Source organism: Nomascus leucogenys, chromosome 25 (assembly GCF_006542625.1).
Source record: "Nomascus leucogenys isolate Asia chromosome 25, Asia_NLE_v1, whole genome shotgun sequence".
In the NCBI taxonomy this organism is placed as follows: Eukaryota; Metazoa; Chordata; class Mammalia; order Primates; family Hylobatidae; genus Nomascus; species Nomascus leucogenys.
The window spans coordinates 17,686,664-17,704,653 of NC_044405.1; the positions used below are offsets into that span (position 1 = coordinate 17,686,664).

The 17,990-nt window shown below is 44.6% G+C and overlaps 1 protein-coding gene across 2 annotated transcripts in view; it reads left to right on the forward strand.

Annotated features, from left to right (window-relative positions):
• MRAP (melanocortin 2 receptor accessory protein) overlaps positions 1 to 17,990 on the forward strand; it is a 28,399-nt gene continuing 10,409 nt past the window's right edge. For both annotated transcript variants that reach the window (XM_030806162.1, XM_003263858.4), the window contains exon 1: positions 1 to 106. In XM_030806162.1, coding sequence (XP_030662022.1) covers positions 1 to 106 — 106 coding nt within the window. The remainder of the gene's footprint in view (positions 107 to 17,990) is intronic.

Consider the following 17,990-nt stretch of genomic DNA (forward strand, 5'->3'; position numbering starts at 1 on the left):
ATGGCCAACGGGACCAATGCCTCTGCCCCATACTACAGCTACGAATACTACCTGGACTATCTGGACCTCATTCCTGTGGACGAGAAGAAGCTGAAAGCTCACAAACGTAAGTCTGAACTAGGGAAGCCGGCCAGACAGAGGCTGGGGGCTGGGGCCCAAATGACTGGGCTTTCTCTGCATTCACTTATTAACTCCAGTAGACATCACGGGAAAGCAGCAATGTGGCCAGTTCACTCATAGATATAAATGAATGGGGCTGGGAGAGAAACTGTATCTGTTAACTTCTGTAATAAGCTTGGAGTTAACCTGCTAAGTCATGAAGACACTTTGGAAGCAGAATTATTTTATTTTATTTTATTTTATTTATTTTATTTTAGAGATAGGATCTAGCTCTGTTGCCTAGGCTGGAGTGCAGTGGCGTGACCATAGCTCACTGCAGCCTCGACTGCCCTGGGTCAAGTAATCCTCCTACCTCAGCCTCCCAAGTAACTGAGACTATGGGCACATGCTACCGCACCTGGTTAATTTTGTGTATATTTTTATAGAGACATGTTATATTGCCCAGGCTTGTCTGGAACTCCTGGCCTCAAGTGATCCCCCAATCTCGGCTTCCCAAAGTGCTGGGATTACAGGTGTGAGCCACCGTGCCTGGCCAGAATATTCTTTTAAAGACAAATTTCTTGTTTAATTTGTTTGGGGCTCCAATAAGCTGAGCGGGTTCCCTCAAATTAAAGATTTGCCCTTTCCACTGCCTGTATTTAGATTTGGGACAGTTATTCTCTCCATCCCTAAGATGCAGGATTTAATAATTTTTACTAAAATGCCAACATACGTTTAATCTTCATGGTCTCAGCAAGGACAAACCAGCGTGACTTCGCTTCTTTTTGCTCATCTGCCCTCGGGTTCCTTATCTCTTGGCTAACGTGGCATGTGTGGACAATCTTCTCTGAGGAGTCCACCTACTTGGATCACAATGACAAATTAGATGCGGAAGTAAGCATGAGAAACAAAACAAAAACAAAGCCTGGGAAGATTGGGTCTCAGCCCTGGAAACCCACGTGCTACCTATCCCGTAAGAAGTCTTGGCTTCCTTGGGTTTTCACTCACTATAATCACACACTGTCAAACAGTAAATGCAGGGCTGGGTGCAATTGCTCACACCTGTAATCTCACCAACTAGAGAGGATCACTTCACCTGTAATCCCACCAACTAGAGAGGATCACTTGAGGCCAGGAGTTCAAGTCCAGCCTGGGCAACACAGTGAGATCCCATCTCCACACACACACAGAAAAAGTAAATGCAGACCAGGCATGGTGGCTCATGCCTGTAATCCCAGCACTTTGGGAGGCCAAGGCGGGCAGATCACTTGAGGTCAGGAGTTTGAGACCAGCCTGGCCAATATGGTGAAACCCCATCTCTACTAAAAACACAAAAATTAGTCGGGTGTGTTGACACATGCCTGTAATCCCAGCTACTCGGGAGGCTGAGGCACAAGAATCGCTTGAACTCGGGAGGCAGAGGTTGCAGTGAGATGAGGTCACACCACTGCACTTCAACCTGGGCAACAGAGCAGGACTCCATCTCAAATAATAATAATAATAATAATAATATTTTTGCTTCAAAAGTATCTTCATTTCTTAGGAGGTGAATTCCAGATTTATGACAGAAGATAACAGACACCATTTTACCTCCAAGCCCCTCAGGGTGTCAGGAGTCCTTGGCACCCACAGAGAGATGCTTCTTGGGGTCTTTTTTATTCCTATTTGTGTCACAGTATCCCAGTCTTTATGTTTTATTTGAATGTAATTTCTATTTTCTCTAGAAGTTTGGGGCTAGACAAAAATCCCCCCTACCCCCCACAACACATATAAGAATGTTTAAGCTTCGAATAGGTAGTTGTTGAGATTTTTTCTAGGAGACCCACCAGGAGGCAGGGGCTAGGCAGATAGATGCCAGGCATGTGGACTGCTGAGCCAGTCGGCTGGATTCACATCTTGGCTCTGCCGCATCCTGGCCGTGTTCCCCTGGCAGGTCTATTACCCAGGCTAGCCAGATTCAAGCAGAGAGAATTAGAGCTCCCCTCTCAATGGGAGAACTGTTAAAAATGTGAGAACTGTTAAAAATGTGAGGTGGTCTTTAATTCACCATAAACAAGAAAAATGTGGCAGATGGTAATATGTGCTCCATACAGAAAAATAAAACTGGGCAGGGCGCAGTGGCTCATGCCTGTAATCCCAGCACTTTGGGAAGCCGAGGTTAGCAGATCACATCTGAGGTCAGGAGTTTGAGACCAGCCTGGCCAACATGGCAAAACCCCATCTTTACTAAAAGTACAAAAACTTAGCTAGGCGTGGTGGCAGGTGCCTGTAATTCCATCCATTTGGGAAGCTGAGGCAGGAGAATTGCTTGAACCCGGGAGGCAGAGGCTGCAGTGAGCTGAGATCGCACCATTGCACTCCAGCCTGGGCAGCAAGAGCGAAACTCTGTCTCAAAAAAATAAAAAAATAAAACTGGAGGGGGCAGCTAGGGAGAGCACGGACCCAAGAAAAGATTGCCACTGTGAACAGGGTACCAGTGAAGGCCTCCCCAGGGTGCCTGGGAGGAGGTGAGCCATCACGATGGCACCTGGAGGACGTCTCAGAAGAAGCCTCCCATGCAGCAGGAACGGCAGGGCAAGGGCTCTAGGGCAGGCGAGCACCTGGCGCTTTCAAGGCACAACAAAGAAGTTGCAGTGAACCAGTCTTTCTCTCTCTCTCTTTCTTCTTTCTTTCTTTCTTTCCTTCCTTCCTTCCTTCTTTCTTTCCTTCCTTCCTTCTTTCCTTCCTTCCTTCCTTCTTTCCTTCCTTCCTTCCTTCCTTCTTTCCTTCCTTCCTTCTTTCCTTCCTTCCTTCCTTCTCTTTTTTCTTTTTCTCTTTCCTTCTTTTTTCTTTCTTTCTCTTTCTTTCTCTCTTTTCTTTCTTTCTTTCCTTCCTTCCTTCTTTCTCTTTTTTTCTCTCTTCTTTCCTTCTTTCTTTTTTTCTTTCTCTTTCTTTTCTTTCTCTCTTTTCTTTCTCTTTCTTTCTTTCTTTCTCTCTCTTCCTTTCTTTCCTTCTTTCTCCCTCCCTCCCTCCCTCCCTCCATTCCTTCCTTCCTTCCTTCCTTCCTTCCTTCCTTCCTTCCTTCCTTCCTTCCTTCCTTCTTTCCTTTCTTTCTCTCTCTTTCTTTCTTTGAGACGGAGTCTATCTCTGTTTCCCAGGCTGGAGTGCAGTGGTACAACCTTGGCTCACTGCAACCTCCGCTTCCTGGGTTCAAGCGATTCTCCTGCCTCAGCCTCCTGAGTAGCTGGGATTACAGGTGCCTGCCGCCACGCCCAGCTAATTTTTGCATTTTTAATAGAGACAGGGTTTCGCAGTGTTGGCCAGGCTGGTCTTGAACTCCTGACTTCATGAGCCACCTGCCTCGGCCTCCCAAAGTGCTGAGATTACAAGCATGAGCCACCGTGCCCAGCCAACTATTTTCTTATATTTTTGGAAACTGTTCTGGAAATATCTTTTTTCTTTTAAAATGGAAACAACTTTATTATTTCATCATTTAATGCGATTTATCAGTCAACAAGAAAAAGAACAAAACAGTATAGGCAAGGGTATGAAAAGATAGTAGCCAAAGGGAAAACTCAAATGGCCCATAGAGGAAGAAAATGTCCAGCTTCACAAGCGGCCTGGGAAATGCATGGGGAGAGAGCCATGAGAGAGCACTTCACGACCGCGGGATTGGCAAAAATTGCAGGATGGATATTCAGCCAGGGCAACATAGGGAGACCCTGTCTCCACAAATGAATGAACGAACGAATGAATGAATGAATGAGTGAATGAATGAACAAACAATTAGCTGGGCGTGGTGGCATGTACCTGTGGTCCCGGCTATACAGGAGGCTGAGGCAGGAGGACTGCTTGAGCCCAGGAGGTCAAGGCTGCAGTGAGCTATGATCGCATCACTGCGCTCCAGCCTGGAGCATGTTTTTTTTTTTTTTTTTATAAAAGGATATTGGTAGTGCCGGGGTAGGAAGTAGAAACATGAGAACTGTCATATGTGGCTGGTGGGATGAAAATTGGGTCCAACATTTTGGAGAGCAACTTGTCAAGGACTAAAAAAGCCAAAGAGGACCACAGGGCACAGTTCAGCATCCCCCTCTAAGTGTCCACCTAGCAAGATGCTGGAACCTGTGGATGTTTACTGCAGCACTGTTTATGGAGCCAGAAATTGGAAATAACCTAATATCCACCCGCAGGAGGTGGGATAAATAAACTGCAGTTGTATTACTGCAACCAATAATACACCGTGGTTATAATGCATGAACCAGGTCTACATGAGTCAAATGAATAAACCACTAAAATATAATGAGGGAAAACAGCAAAGGAAAAAAGGGCAAAAGGACACATCCAATATAATTAAATGATATTAATTATTAATAATCCTATTGATTATAATTACAGCTACTTAAATTATAAATGAACCTATTATAATTAATCACATAATTAATATAATTTGTAAACATTAAAATCTAGTTTGTAACAGGGACACACATGCTTAGTAAAGCATAATTGTGCACATTGATTTCAAGATCATGATTTCCCCTGGAGGAGGACACAATAGGATAGGGGAGGGTTCAAATTCTATCTGTAATATTATTTTTTAATTTTTTAATTTTTATTTTTTGAGATGGAGTCTTCCTCTGTTGCCAAAGCTGGAGTGCAGTGGCGCAATCTTAGCTCACTGCAACCTCCGCCTCCCGGGTTCAAGCAATTCTCCTGCCTCAGCCTCCCGAGTAGCCGAAATTACAGGCACCTGACACCACATCCGGCTAATTATTGTATTTTTAGTAGAGACGGAGTTTCACCATGTTGGCCAGGCTGGTCTTGAACTCCTGACCTCAAATTATCCACCTACCTCGGCCTCCCAAAGTGCTGGGATTACAGGTGTGAGCCACCACGCCCAGCTAGCTGTAATATTTTAATTCTGCCTTTTAGAGAATATCTGGATCAAATAAGGCAACATGTTTGATGTATGCATAGGTTTTGTTACATTTTTTATCTGGAATATCTTATAATTCAAATTGTTGAAATATATTTGTAAAGGTTAACAGGCTCTTGTTAAAGATTTAGGCAGTAAATTACTTCACCCCACCATTCCGGAAGAAAAATCAGTGTTAGCATTTGAGTACCTAGCCAGCTAGGGTCTTCTGAGTCCATATATCCACATGCACAGAGAGATACACACGTGCGTGTGTGTACATTCACACAAACACGCACACACACAAATGGACTTCTACTCCACACCCTGTTTCCAGGAACCTGCTGCCAGCCACTCCCAAGGAGAAACCGAGAATTGCTTTGAGTCACCTCTCTCCTCCCAAGATCGTCTGGGGCTGTGTCAGGAAGGGTCCTGTGGGTGGGCAAATGGCCAAAAGAGGGACGCGCTGCGCTGGAGAGGACAAGTACTCTGAGTCTGTAGAAAGCTGTGTCATCAGTTGATGACAGTAACTCCGGGCCCTGAGTGGTTGACAGAATGTTAAACATTTTGATTTAGTTCATTTTGACAAAGATCCTCTTTTTTTTTTTTTGAGACGGAATTTCTTTCTGTTGCCCAGGCTGGAGTTCAGTGGCTCACTGCAACCTCTGCCTCCCAAGTTCAAGTGATTTTCCTGCCTCAGCTTCCCGAATAGCTGGCATTATAGGCATGCGCCACCACGCCTGGCTAATTTTGTATTCTTAGTAGAGACGGTGTTGACCAGGCTGGTTTCAAACTCCTGACTTCAGGTGATCCACCTACCTCGGCCTCCCAAAGTGTTGGGATTACAGGTGTGAGCCACTGCACCTGGCCTTTTTTTAAATTGTGGAAAAATATACACAATGTGCAATTTACCTTCTTAACTATTTTTAAGTGGACAGGTCAGTGGCACTAAGTACCTTCACATCACTGTGCAACCCTCACTACCATCCAGCTCCAGAATATTTTTATTTTCCCCAACTGAAACGCTGTACCCATTAAACAACTCTCCATTCTCTCCTTTCTCAGTGCCTGGCAACCACCATTCCACTTTTTGTCTCTATGAATCTGACTACTCTAGGTACCTCCTATGGACTAAGTGTTTGTGTCTTCCCAACATTTATATGTTGAAGCCTTAATTCCCAATGTGATAGTATTTGGAGGTGGGGCCTTTGGGAGGTGATGAGGTCATGAGGGTGGAGCCCTTGGGATGGGATTAGTGCCCTTTTAAGAAGAGCCACAGAACTGTCTCTCTCTCTCTCTTGCTCTGCCATGTGAGGACATAACCAGAAAGACAGCCCTCACCAGGAACTGAACTTGCTGACACCTTGGTCTTAGCACCTTCTAGAACTATGAGCAATAGATATTATTTAAGTCACCCAGTCTATGGTATTTGTGTTACAGCACCTGCACTGACTAAGACAGTAGCTCCTATAAGTGGAATTATACAGTATTTGTCCTCTTGTCACTGCCTTATTTTACTTGGCATAATGTCCTCAAGGTAACAAGAACCTTCTTGAGGCAGGTCATTTTGCCAGTTTACAGAACCATGTGTCAGAAAGAATAAGCCACTTGCAGGCTGCCACTATGGCAAATGTCACCTTGAGGTTGACAGCCTCCTGACATAGAAAACAAACACTCACAACATAGTGGTGTAAATAGAACAAACTAGTCATCGGCTAAAGACTATTGCTGGTGGCAGAGGGGACATGGGCGCCCCCTGGTTCACAGGAACAGTAGCCACAGCATAATGTCCAGAGAGTTGGTCACAAAAGTGCCAAATGTGGGCACAGATGAACTGTCACAGGAGCCCAGTGAGGGGCATCCAGGCCGCTCTATTGTCAGAATGCTGTCGTGCCCCCACAGCTCACATGCTCAGTCGGGGGGCACCTCCATCTTCCACATCTCTCTCTGTCCAGTGGCCTTCTCACCTGGGTCTAAAGTGTGCCCAGAGCCAAATCCCTACTACTGCTCTCTTGGCCATTAGGCAAAGTCTCTTCCACCTCTAGGTGCCAAATGTCTTAAACGAGTGGTCTCTTTCCCCTCTCCTTCCCCCTTCTCTGGGTCCCTGCAGTAGGCCTCTGTGCCCACCATCTGAAACTGCCCCTTCAGAAAACATTGATCTGTAATACTTACATCCTTTTTCCGGCCAGCCTCCGCAAGTCTCAATCTTCATCTCCATCTCCCTCCATATCTTTCTTCTTTCCCTTGTTGTATTCTGCTTAGGTGAGTATGTGGTCTAAACGTTTGTGTCCCCCCAAAATTCATTTGTTGAAGCCTAACCCCCAATATGATGGTATTAGGAAGTGGGGCCTTTAAGAGGTGATCAGTTCATGAGGATGCAGCCCTCATGAATGGGATTAGTGCCCTTATAAGGTGCGGTTGAAGAGGACACAGTTCTACCCTTTGGCCATATGAAGACACAGCAAAAAGGCACCCTCTATGAACCAGAAGGCAGGCCCACTAGACACCAAATCTGCTGGTGCCTTGCTCTTGGACTTCCCAGCCTCTAGCTGTGAGAAATTTCTATTGTGTATAAGCCACCCAGTTTATACTTTTTTTGCTTTAGCAGCCCAAATGGACTGCAGCAGACCAATTCTTGGTTTGCCCAGCACTATTCGTCTTATCATGGAAAGTTCCACCTCCAAGGAAACTCAGACAGCTCAGGATGGTCACCTACTTCTCTTCTTCCTCAAGCCCCATTAACATAGGAACAGGGCATCCAGTAACTCCTATCTTGGAGAAAATTAGAAAAAGGCTCTTCCTTCAGGCACAAAGCTAATCACAACACATTTAGCAGGGGTCCCTTGAGCAGTGCCCAACCTGTGTAACTCTTCAGCATCACTGCATGCAAGAGATATGGCTTAGCCATGTGCCCTCTACTCATTCCTTGGCCCTGCCCTGCCCAGTAAGTCTAAGCTCCCCTCTTTCTTTTGGCAGTTCTGAAATTTGGTCCTGTGAATTTAATTTTTCATTCTTCCCAATGACACCCACTTCTTCACTATACCAGAGACACACCATGCCTTTTCCTGAATTTAATTTATAAAATTAAATTATAAATTATAAAAGGCAAGATGGACCTTCTTGCCTTTGCTCATGTTTAATTCAACAATCAAAATTCTGTAACTGCCTATTATGAGCTAGACATTGCAATGGGAGCTGGAAGCACAAGAACAAAAAGATTAAATCCATGTCCTTGTTTGTTTTTCAAGAGCTATTTCATTACTATTATTATCAATTATATAATGATGTATCTCTAAGTAGATTATAGTTATCAAGATAGTCCCCCACCAAATGTTTCATTAGAAAATTATTAACAAAGAAGAATATAACATTAGTACACCTAAAACATTTCAATAATGATTTCTTGGTATCATTTAATACTCTGCCTATCTTCGACTTTCCCCAGCTTCCCCAAAAATGTGCTCATGAACTCCTTTGTCTGATCCACGTTGCTGTACTGCATCTGGTTATGTCCCTTAAGTCCTTTTTATCCTAGAGGAGGCCCTTTTTGCAGAGGACACTGATGTGATAGATCAACAGGCTGCTCTGTATTTATCCTTTCTGCCCAGTTATGTGGGAGATGGTGATCATTAATAAGCTATTTTTGGATTAATGGTATTATGCTGCAGCTTTTCAAATGGTGTTAGTCAACCACACAGAAGGAGACTCTTAGAGAGAAGTAAGAGGTCTGAGGAGGGGCAGGTCCCAGCAAGTGAAGGAAGGCGATAGGGTTTGGCTGTGTCCCTACCCAAATCTCATCTTGAATTGTAGCTCCCATAATTCCCATGTGTCGTGGGAGGGACCCAGTGGGAGATAATTGAATCATGGGGGCTGTTTCCCCCATATTGTTTTCATGGTAGTGAATAAGCCTCGTGAGAGCTGATGGTTTGATAAGGGGTTTCCCCTTTCACTTGGCTCTCATTCTGTCTTGCCTGCTGCCACGTAAGTTGTGCCTTTCACTTTCCACCATGATTGTGAGGTCCCCAGCCACGTGGAACTGTGAGTCCATTAAACCCATTTTTCTTTATAAACTACCCAGTCTCAGGTATGTCCTTATCAGCAGCATGAAAACAGACCAATACAGAAGGCTTCCTAGGGAAGATACAGAGAGGCTGACCCTGAAGAATCTACAGGAATTTGCCTGATAGACACAGGGCTCACCCACATAGAGAACAGTTACACTCATATATGCAGAGGTGCTTCCTGGAGAATGACGTGGAGGGTGTTTTTGGGAAGAGTGATGGAGTTAGGAGCTACAGGTCACATCGGGGCCAGATTCTCACAGGCCAGCCTCAGAGGACTTCCTGCCAGCTGTGGGGGTCATTTAACATTGTAAGCAGGGAAGAAACAAAAGCCAATTTGCTTGCTGAAAATGTCCCAGTGGCAAAAAATGTAAGGGTGGCGGGTGACAGCTGAAACTGTGTGTGATGCGCTGGGGCTGGAAATATAACGTTGAAAAGAATCCCACCCTTAGCAGATGACAGTCTGGGACGCAGATGCCAACTTAAGTAAGTGAGTAACCCATGGTGTCCTAGATATGGAAATGGAAGCATACGGATTACCAGGCCCAGAGAAGCCAAGTGACTTGCTCGTGGGCGCCCAGCTAAATATTTGCAGAGCAGGGGCTTAAAGTCCAGGTTCTGATGCCTCCAGGCCTGTTGCCAAGACACTTGTAGTGATTAGTGGGCAGATTCTTACCAGAGTATATGATCCAGGGAATAGGAATCTGGATCCAGCTACTCAACTGTGCCCGGCACATATTAGGCAGACAATAACTTTTTGTTCAATGAATGAATAAACAATGTGAAATAGGCAGCTCTCGCACAGATTGTTAACTTTCATGATGGATATCTGTGTCTGTTATCAATGATTGCCTTTCAGCTCTGAACGCATCTTTCAAAATATGCTCTGAGATAAACCATGAGATTCCATTGAGCACTCCTCCTTGGAAGTGAGCACAGTGTCAGCTCTCTCAGGAGAGGGAACTGGGGGCATGACAGGAGGTGTAGGGTTGGGTTGGGGTTCAGCAGTGAGGTCTGTATGAGGACATCTGGTGGAACCAGCTCCAGTCACTGGCCAGAGCCAGGCTCCTCCGACATCTTGCAGCCTCGGTGGGGCAATAACCTCTGGGCAGCCATTTCAACAGGGAAACCAGAGCCCCTGTGCAGCCTGCACACAGCCACCTGTGACCTCGGGAGCACTCACTGCCTCCTGGCCAAACCACCACTTGCTCCCACCGGCACTCTGGAAGGTCATCTATTGTTGGTCCATCAGCTCCAGGCCAGCCCAGGCCTGGCTAATCCAGCCAATGTCTCTGCTATCTGGTGGCCAAACCACACTCTCTCCAGAGAGGTCTGAACCCCTTCCAAGTTTGCCTTTTCTTGGTGTTGAGGGCCGAAATTCCTAAAAGCCTCAATCCCTAGTCCCTCAGAATGTGACTATATTTGGAGATAGGACCTTTACAGAGGTCATGAGGGTAGGCTGTGATCCAATCTGACTGATGTCCTTATTAGAAGAGAAAAAGAAACATGCACACAGAGGGAAGAAGAAACAGAGAAGATGGACATTTATAAGTCAAGCAGAAAAGCCTCAGAAGAAACCAACCCTGCTGACACCTTGATCTTGGACTTCCAGCCTTCAGAATCTTAAGGACAGAGCTTTCTGTTGTTTAAGCCACCCAGTTTGTGGCACCTTGTTATAGCAGTCCTAACAACTAATGTAAGTGGGCACTCTCCCTCAGCCTTAGGGTACCTTATGAGGTCTGGAATTTCCTTATCCCTTACAGTTACTCTTTTATCATCTTTAATAGTTCTTCATCTTAAACCTCTCTGTTTAACCTACTCTATGGTTTCTGTCTCCTGATTAGGCCCAGACTGCCACAATGTCCTTCTAGTCTTTTTTCTCATGCATCTGCATAAATGCACAGAACCAGTGCTCCAGAAGAGCAAGATGTATCAAGTGCACTCAGAAGGCTGCTTTAGTTTTCCTCCCAGCTGCCTTGCAAACCTAGCTAATGACACTGGCTCTTTCCCTGCCTCATAGCTTCACCACTCACTCTTAAATTTGAAGAAATGTCTGAGTAACTTTAGTTCCTAAAGCAAATGTCCAGTCAAATGTTTAAAAACAAACCATCCTTGAATTCCACTCAAAGTTAGAGCTTCCTATTTCCCTAGAATGGCAGAACAGATGCTTTTCCTTTATTTGTTCTGCCAGCTCCTTTCTCTGTTCTCAGACCAACCCCACCTGGTGTCGTTCCACCATCACTTTAGCCAGCTCCAGGCTCTGAGCCTGCTCTCCCCTGAGGCCCTCTAATGTGCCTTGCACTGCACACAGCTTTCCCTTTGACACCAGGATGGCAGCCCCCCGTCTACTCTGCTGCCACCAACTGCTGACCCTCTTGCTCTGGAGATTTTCTGGAACACACGCCAGACTCTAGCCTGACTCAAGGGCAGGAGAAATGCCTCTGATATGGTTTAGGTCTGTGTTCTCACCCAAATCTTATGTCAAATTGCAACCTCCAGTGTTGGGGGTGGGGTCTGGTGGGACATGATTGGATCATGTGGGCAGATTTCCCCTTTGATGCCACTCCTGTGATAGTGAGTTACTGCTTGTGAGATTTGGTTATTTAAATGTGTGTGATGTCCCCCACCGCTTCCTCCTGCTCTGGCCATGTGAAGATGTATCTGCTTCCCCTTCGCCTTCTGCCATGACTGCAAGTTTCCTGAGGACTCCTCAGCCATGCTTCCTGTGCAACCTGCAGAAATGTGAGCCAGTTAAGCCTCTTTTCTTCATAAATTACCCAGTCTCAGGTATTTCTTTATAGCAGTGCAAGAACAGACTAATGCAGCCTCCCACCCTCTCCTACAGAGTAAGAGTTGTGGGAGACTCCACACACTGTCGTGTCTACCATCTCTAAAAAAAATTCTTCAGAGCCAAGCATCACAAAATCAAACTTGAAGTAGTTGGCACCTGCCTTACTCTGCTCAAGCCAATATAACAAAATACCATAGACTGGGTGGTTTAAACAACAGAAATTTATTTTCACACAGTTCTAGAGGCTGGAAGTCCAAGATCAAGATGACAGCAGATTCAGTGTCTGGTGAGGGCTCCCTTCCTGGCTTGTAGATGGCTGCCTTCTTGCTGTGTCCTCTCATGGCCTTTCCTCAGTGGGCACAGTGGGGGTGGTGCAAATGCATTCTGTGTCTTGTCCTCTTCTTAGAAGGACACTAATCCCATCATGGGAGCATCAGTCTTATAATGGCATCTAAATTTCATTAGATGAGGACCCACCTCCAAATACTGTCACTGTGGCGATTAGGGATTCAACATATGAATTTTACGGGGACACAACACTCTGACCATAACACCACCTTTGGATTGGATTTCAGTCTTGGATTTCAGCTAAAGCAGCCAGAGAGAGTCTACTATTAATATCTTATTATATATATATATATATATATCATGATATATATAAGATATATCATGATATATGATATACATATAATATATATCATATATCTTATATATATCATGTATATAAAACGGGATCTCACTCTATTGTGTTTTGTACTCTGTTCATATTGACCTCATAATATTTTGTTTTCTCATGTCATTAAATATTCTTTCACAAAAACTTTGCATGGTGTTATAGAAATTTGTAACTTTGAACATACAGAATGTTCCCAGAATTTTGTTATGGTAAACAATGGCCTTGGGGAGAGTAAAACTTCTTCCACTGTTGTGTGTTAAGTGAAGCTGTTCTGTGTACTTTTGTTCTCAGTATTTGAATTCAGATAAGTTTACTGGAAAAAAAAATCTAAAGCAGGCAAAAGCAAAAATCTGTGTCAGGCAGTCTCAGGGATGCTGTTCCATGGCTTCAGGGGTGGGGTGAAGTGAGCACGAGTCCGGTGAGGGTGGACAGAGGTCATATCGCAGAAAGCAGGTGACTGCCTTTGTGGACTTCCTTGCTGATGAATTCAACTTTCTCTCAGCTGGCCAGTTCTTTGGAGCCTGGGTCTCCTCCCCAGTCAAACAAATCAGAATAACATCACCTCCCAGTTCTGCAAACCTTCTCTGCAGCAATACACATCAAAGACAGGAAGAAGTTGAGGGTGGATCCCAGGGCCCAGGGATGCTTCAAGATGGAAATAAAAAGGCGAAGCTCTGGCTCAGATGTTTTTGCTAGGCCTGGCGTGGTGACTCACGCCTCTAATCCTAGCACTTTAGGAGGCCAAGGTGGGTGGATCACTTGAGGTCAGGTGTTCGAGACCAGCCTGGCAAATATGGCAAAACCCCGTCTCTACTAAAAATACAAAAAATTAGCTGGGTGTGGTGGCAGGTGCCTGTAATCCCAGCTACTCAGGAGGCTGAGGCAGGAGAATCACTTGAACCTGGGAGGTGGAGGTTGCAGTGAGCCGAGATAGTTCCACTGCACTCCAGCCTGGGCAACAGAGTGAGACTCCATCTCAAAAAAAAAAAAAAAAAAGATGTTTTCGCTAGAATGCCATTTGGGCAGCTGGCTAAAATGTGTGAGGCCAGGCTGGGTTCAAATCTTGTTCTGAGTAGAGGAGGAATCAAAATACAAAGAATATGCAGGACTCATGTATTAACCTAACAAGGAGGATGGATTTTTTTTTTTTTTTTTTTTGAGACAGAGTCTCGCTCTGTTGCTCAGGCTGCAGTGCGGTGACGTGATCTCGGCTCACAGCAATCTCCACCTCCCAGGTTCACGCCCATCCTCCCGCCTCAGCCTACCAAATACCTGGGACTACAGGCACCCGCCACCCACGTCTGGCTAATTTTTTGTATTTTTAGTAGAGACAGAGTTTCACCGTGTTAGCCAGGATGGTCTCGATCTCCTGACCTTGTGATCCACCTGCCTCAGCTTCCCAAAGTGCTGGGATTACAGGAGTGAGCCACCACGCCTGGCCCAAGGAGGATGGATTTAAAAATTTTTGTGTTTATGCTATGATATGATTTGGATCTGTGTCCCTACCAAATCTCATGTTGAATTGTAATCCCCAGTGTTGGACGTGGGGCATGGTAGTGGGTGATCGGGTCATGGGGACACAGTTCTCATGAATGGGTTAGCACCATCCCCTTGGTGCTTTCTCATGATAGTGAGTAAGTTATTATGAAATCTGGTTGTTTAAATGTGTGTGCCATCTCCTCTTTCTTCCTCTTGTTCTGGCCATGTAAAGTGCTGGCTCCCCCTTTGCCTTCTGCCATAATTGTAAGTTTCCTGAGGTCTCCCCTGAAGCAGAAGCTGCCATGCTTCCTGTACAGCCTGCAGAACATAAGCGAATGAAACCTCTCCCTTTTTTTAAATAAATTACCCAGTCTCAGGTATTTCTTTACAGCAATGTGAAAACAGACTAATACATACGTATACTGGAATATATCCCATCATGTTTGGGGCAAATATTTGGAAACATTTAGGGATTTATATATATTTTTATATGCAACAATCAGTGCTGAATTGAAGGCTCTGGGCTGCCCTTTCCCAGGGTCTGCTCAAAGTCTGGTGTGATTTTGTTGCAGGCACTTGACAGGGATTTTGCCCTTGTGATTTTCAGACAGGGCTTCTGACTGTTCCAAGGAAAGGTTAAGAATCACAGCACTGTCTGTCGTCAAGGTAGAAAATGCAAATCTGTTTCCTGAGGCCCTGCCTGAATTGACTAATTACATGTTTGATCTTCATCTGTGCCCTTTTCTGAGGCTAAGCTTAGAAGAAAACCAATCTTACAGCAGCAATACAGATTATTGTAACATAGTGAGTCTCCAGATACCAGCCTAATGCTCCCTTTCAGAGAGTAGGATGGGCTGATTTCCCTTGAGTAGTGCCTGGCTTAATGCTCTATTATTTACCTCTCAGGTCAATATATCTCCTTCCCTTTAGTTATGGGTTAAGAAGAACTGGTCATAGTCCATATTGACCTCCGCTGTCATGCTGGTTCAATGAGACAGTCTGTTCATCTGCTTCTCTGAGCAAAGGAAGCAAGAGAACAAAATGACACTGTCAACCAATTTCTCTGTACACAATGTAGAAAATTCAAAGTACAGATTAAACAAAACAACTACATAAAACCCTTTTTCTCTCATTCAGAGCAATCAATTTCAGGCCTCAACTTTAATTGCAGCTTCAAATTCTTCAGCAAATGATCACTCCCATGGGCATGACATAAGTAGCAAAAGTAATTTTTAAACAAAGATACCAGAATGTGTATCTGTGAATGAATTTCCATCAAGGTAGCACCAGGGGCAGGTGCAACGCTTGAGTGACTCTGCTATTGCTCAACAACTTCTTGAACTGATGTTGTTGGGTGGCCACAACACATTCCAGGAAACATCTGTGGTGATAAATTGTATATATCTTTTGAGGATGAATTTTCTTTTTGGAAATAGTTAAGATTGACCCAGAAACAAGTCAGGTTAATGAAATGGGTGATTAAGCTGGTTGATACCATCTGGATGTCATAAATGAACTATCTCACAACGTAGCAAAATTGTGTCTATGTGTGAGTCCTTGAAGGTATTCCAAAAGGAGAGACCTATAAGTGTTTGATCAATATATGTGTTTTAGTAAGAATTCTATGACTCCATGGTAGAGAGAGGATGATTATTTTGAAGGTCACCTTTCATTTGGATTTTTTAGTTCTGGTACATTCATTGAGAAAGTCCGTTTCTTTGCTGACTTGGTAAAGAAACTGGATTACAACTAACAGAGTACCAGATGAAACAGAAGTTAGTTTATCTCAGTCTACAGGACTGGGCTGGTGAGATGGCTCCATGGAGTCCTTAGGAACTCACATCCTTCTAGCTCATTGTACTACCATCCCTGGGACATGGCTGCCCTCATCCTCAGGTTGCAAGCCATGCTCTGACCATCGCATCCATGTTCAGGGAGCAACATGGAGTAAGGAAATAAGAATGGACACACGGTGCTAGAAGTCTAGCAACCCCTGGAGGGAGGCTCCTAGAAGCTGTCCTGTGATGGCTCTACTCATATCTCATTGGCCAGAATCTTGTCACATGGTTCTCTGAAAAGGAGGCAAGGAAATGCAGTCTTTAACTCAGGCGGCCATGTGTCCCGCTAAAAGCAAAGGTTCTATTATGATGGAAGCACACAAGGGCTGACCTTAGGGTTGACAGCTAGTAACCTATGCCACAATTCCCTTTCTTTTTTTTTTTTTTTTTTTTGAGATGGAGTCTCGCTGTGTCACCCAGGCTGAAGTGCAGTGGCTCAATCTCGGCTCACTGCAACCTCTGCCTCCCAAATTCAAGCAATTCTCCTGCCTCAGCCTCCCGAGTAGTTGGGATTACAGGTATGCGCCACCATGCCTAATTTTATTTTGTATTTTTAGTAGAGACGGGGTTTCACCATGTTGGCCAGGCTGGTCTCGAACTCCTGACCTTAGGTGATCCACCCACCTTGGTCTCCCAAAGTGCTGGGATTACAGACGTGAGCCATCGCACCCCACAATTCCCTGTACTCATATCCGATATTTGGGTGAGCTTGAAGGATGCAATGATATTACTTGCCACAAAATCCTCTTAACAGAAATAATTTTAGTTCTATTTATAAATTGTTTCATAAACATGGAACAAGAAATGGTGGCATGTGCATTATATATACATATTTTAATTCTCCTAACATATAATTTATACTTAATGTAATTCTCTCTCTATATATATAATATATATAGAATTACATAAGTATATTTATATATAAATATAATACTATCCTCAGTTTACAAATGAGCAGATTTAGAGATTAGCCAGGAAACATCCACCTGCGGAGGCTGGGTTCTTAACCACGTTATTATTCCCTAATAAGGAAAAAATCTTTTTTTTTTTTTTAGACCAAGTCTCACTCTGTCACCCATGCTGGAGTGCAGTGGCATGATCTCGGCTCATTGCAGCCTCCACCTCCTGGGTTCAAGCAATTCTCCTCCCTCAGCCTCCCAAGTAGCTGGGACTACAGGCATGCACCACCACATCCGGCTAATTTTTGTATTTTTTTTTAGTAGAGTCAGGGTTTCACCACATAGACCAGGCTGGTCTCAAACTCCTGACCACAAGTGATCCTCTTGTCCTGACCTCCCAAAGTGCTGGGATTACAGGCTGAGGCACCACGCCCAACCAACCACATCTTGATTTTCTACTAGAACTCTGGAACCCAAACGTTAGTAGAATGAAGAATGGAGGAATGCTAAAACTGTTTATTTAACAAAACAGAAGTGCCTACTATAAGAAGGAGCCCTTAGATTGGATTAATTTTTTAACTCCAAGTTAGGGTAAGAATCCTCCCAAGATGAAGTGTAGCCTGGCCATGCCATCCAGAACCATTCCTGTCACTCCGCGGCTGAGGACTAATTCCCCTCATTCCACCAGTGTGGACCCAGAGGGGAAGGAGAGAAAGGAAGGAGGGAAGAGAGGAGAGAGGGAAGGAAAGGAGGAAAGAACAAGCAGGGAGGAGAAGGGAGGATAGGAGAGAGGAAAGGAGGTGTAAGTTTCTATGGCTGGACCAGTTTCACTGTCAACCCAGCCTGGGGCTGCTTGTTGGGAAAAACGGCCTAGGGATGTCTAACTATTTCTGACACTGGAGAGTCACACAGCTCTTGCTTTTGGAATGAAATGTTCTCTCCAAGCACTCGGGTGAACCTTCAGAAGGAAGAGGAAAAAGAATCGTATTCTCTTGCCTGTTTTTTTCAACAGAATATGATGAAAGAGATTTTAGTAAAGAAAATGACTAGTGGCTGATGATTGCCTTTTGGTCTGACAAAACTTAAACTCCACTTATCTGAAGACACTGCGTTCTGTGAAACCTGTCATCTTATTTCTTGCTTAATATCTGGGATGACGACAAGGACTCAGACAAGTGTCAGCCTGGGAGAAAGGGGCTCTCAGGTGCTGAGTTTGAAGCTGTTCCCTTAGATCCCTGGTAGAACTTATCTAGGTG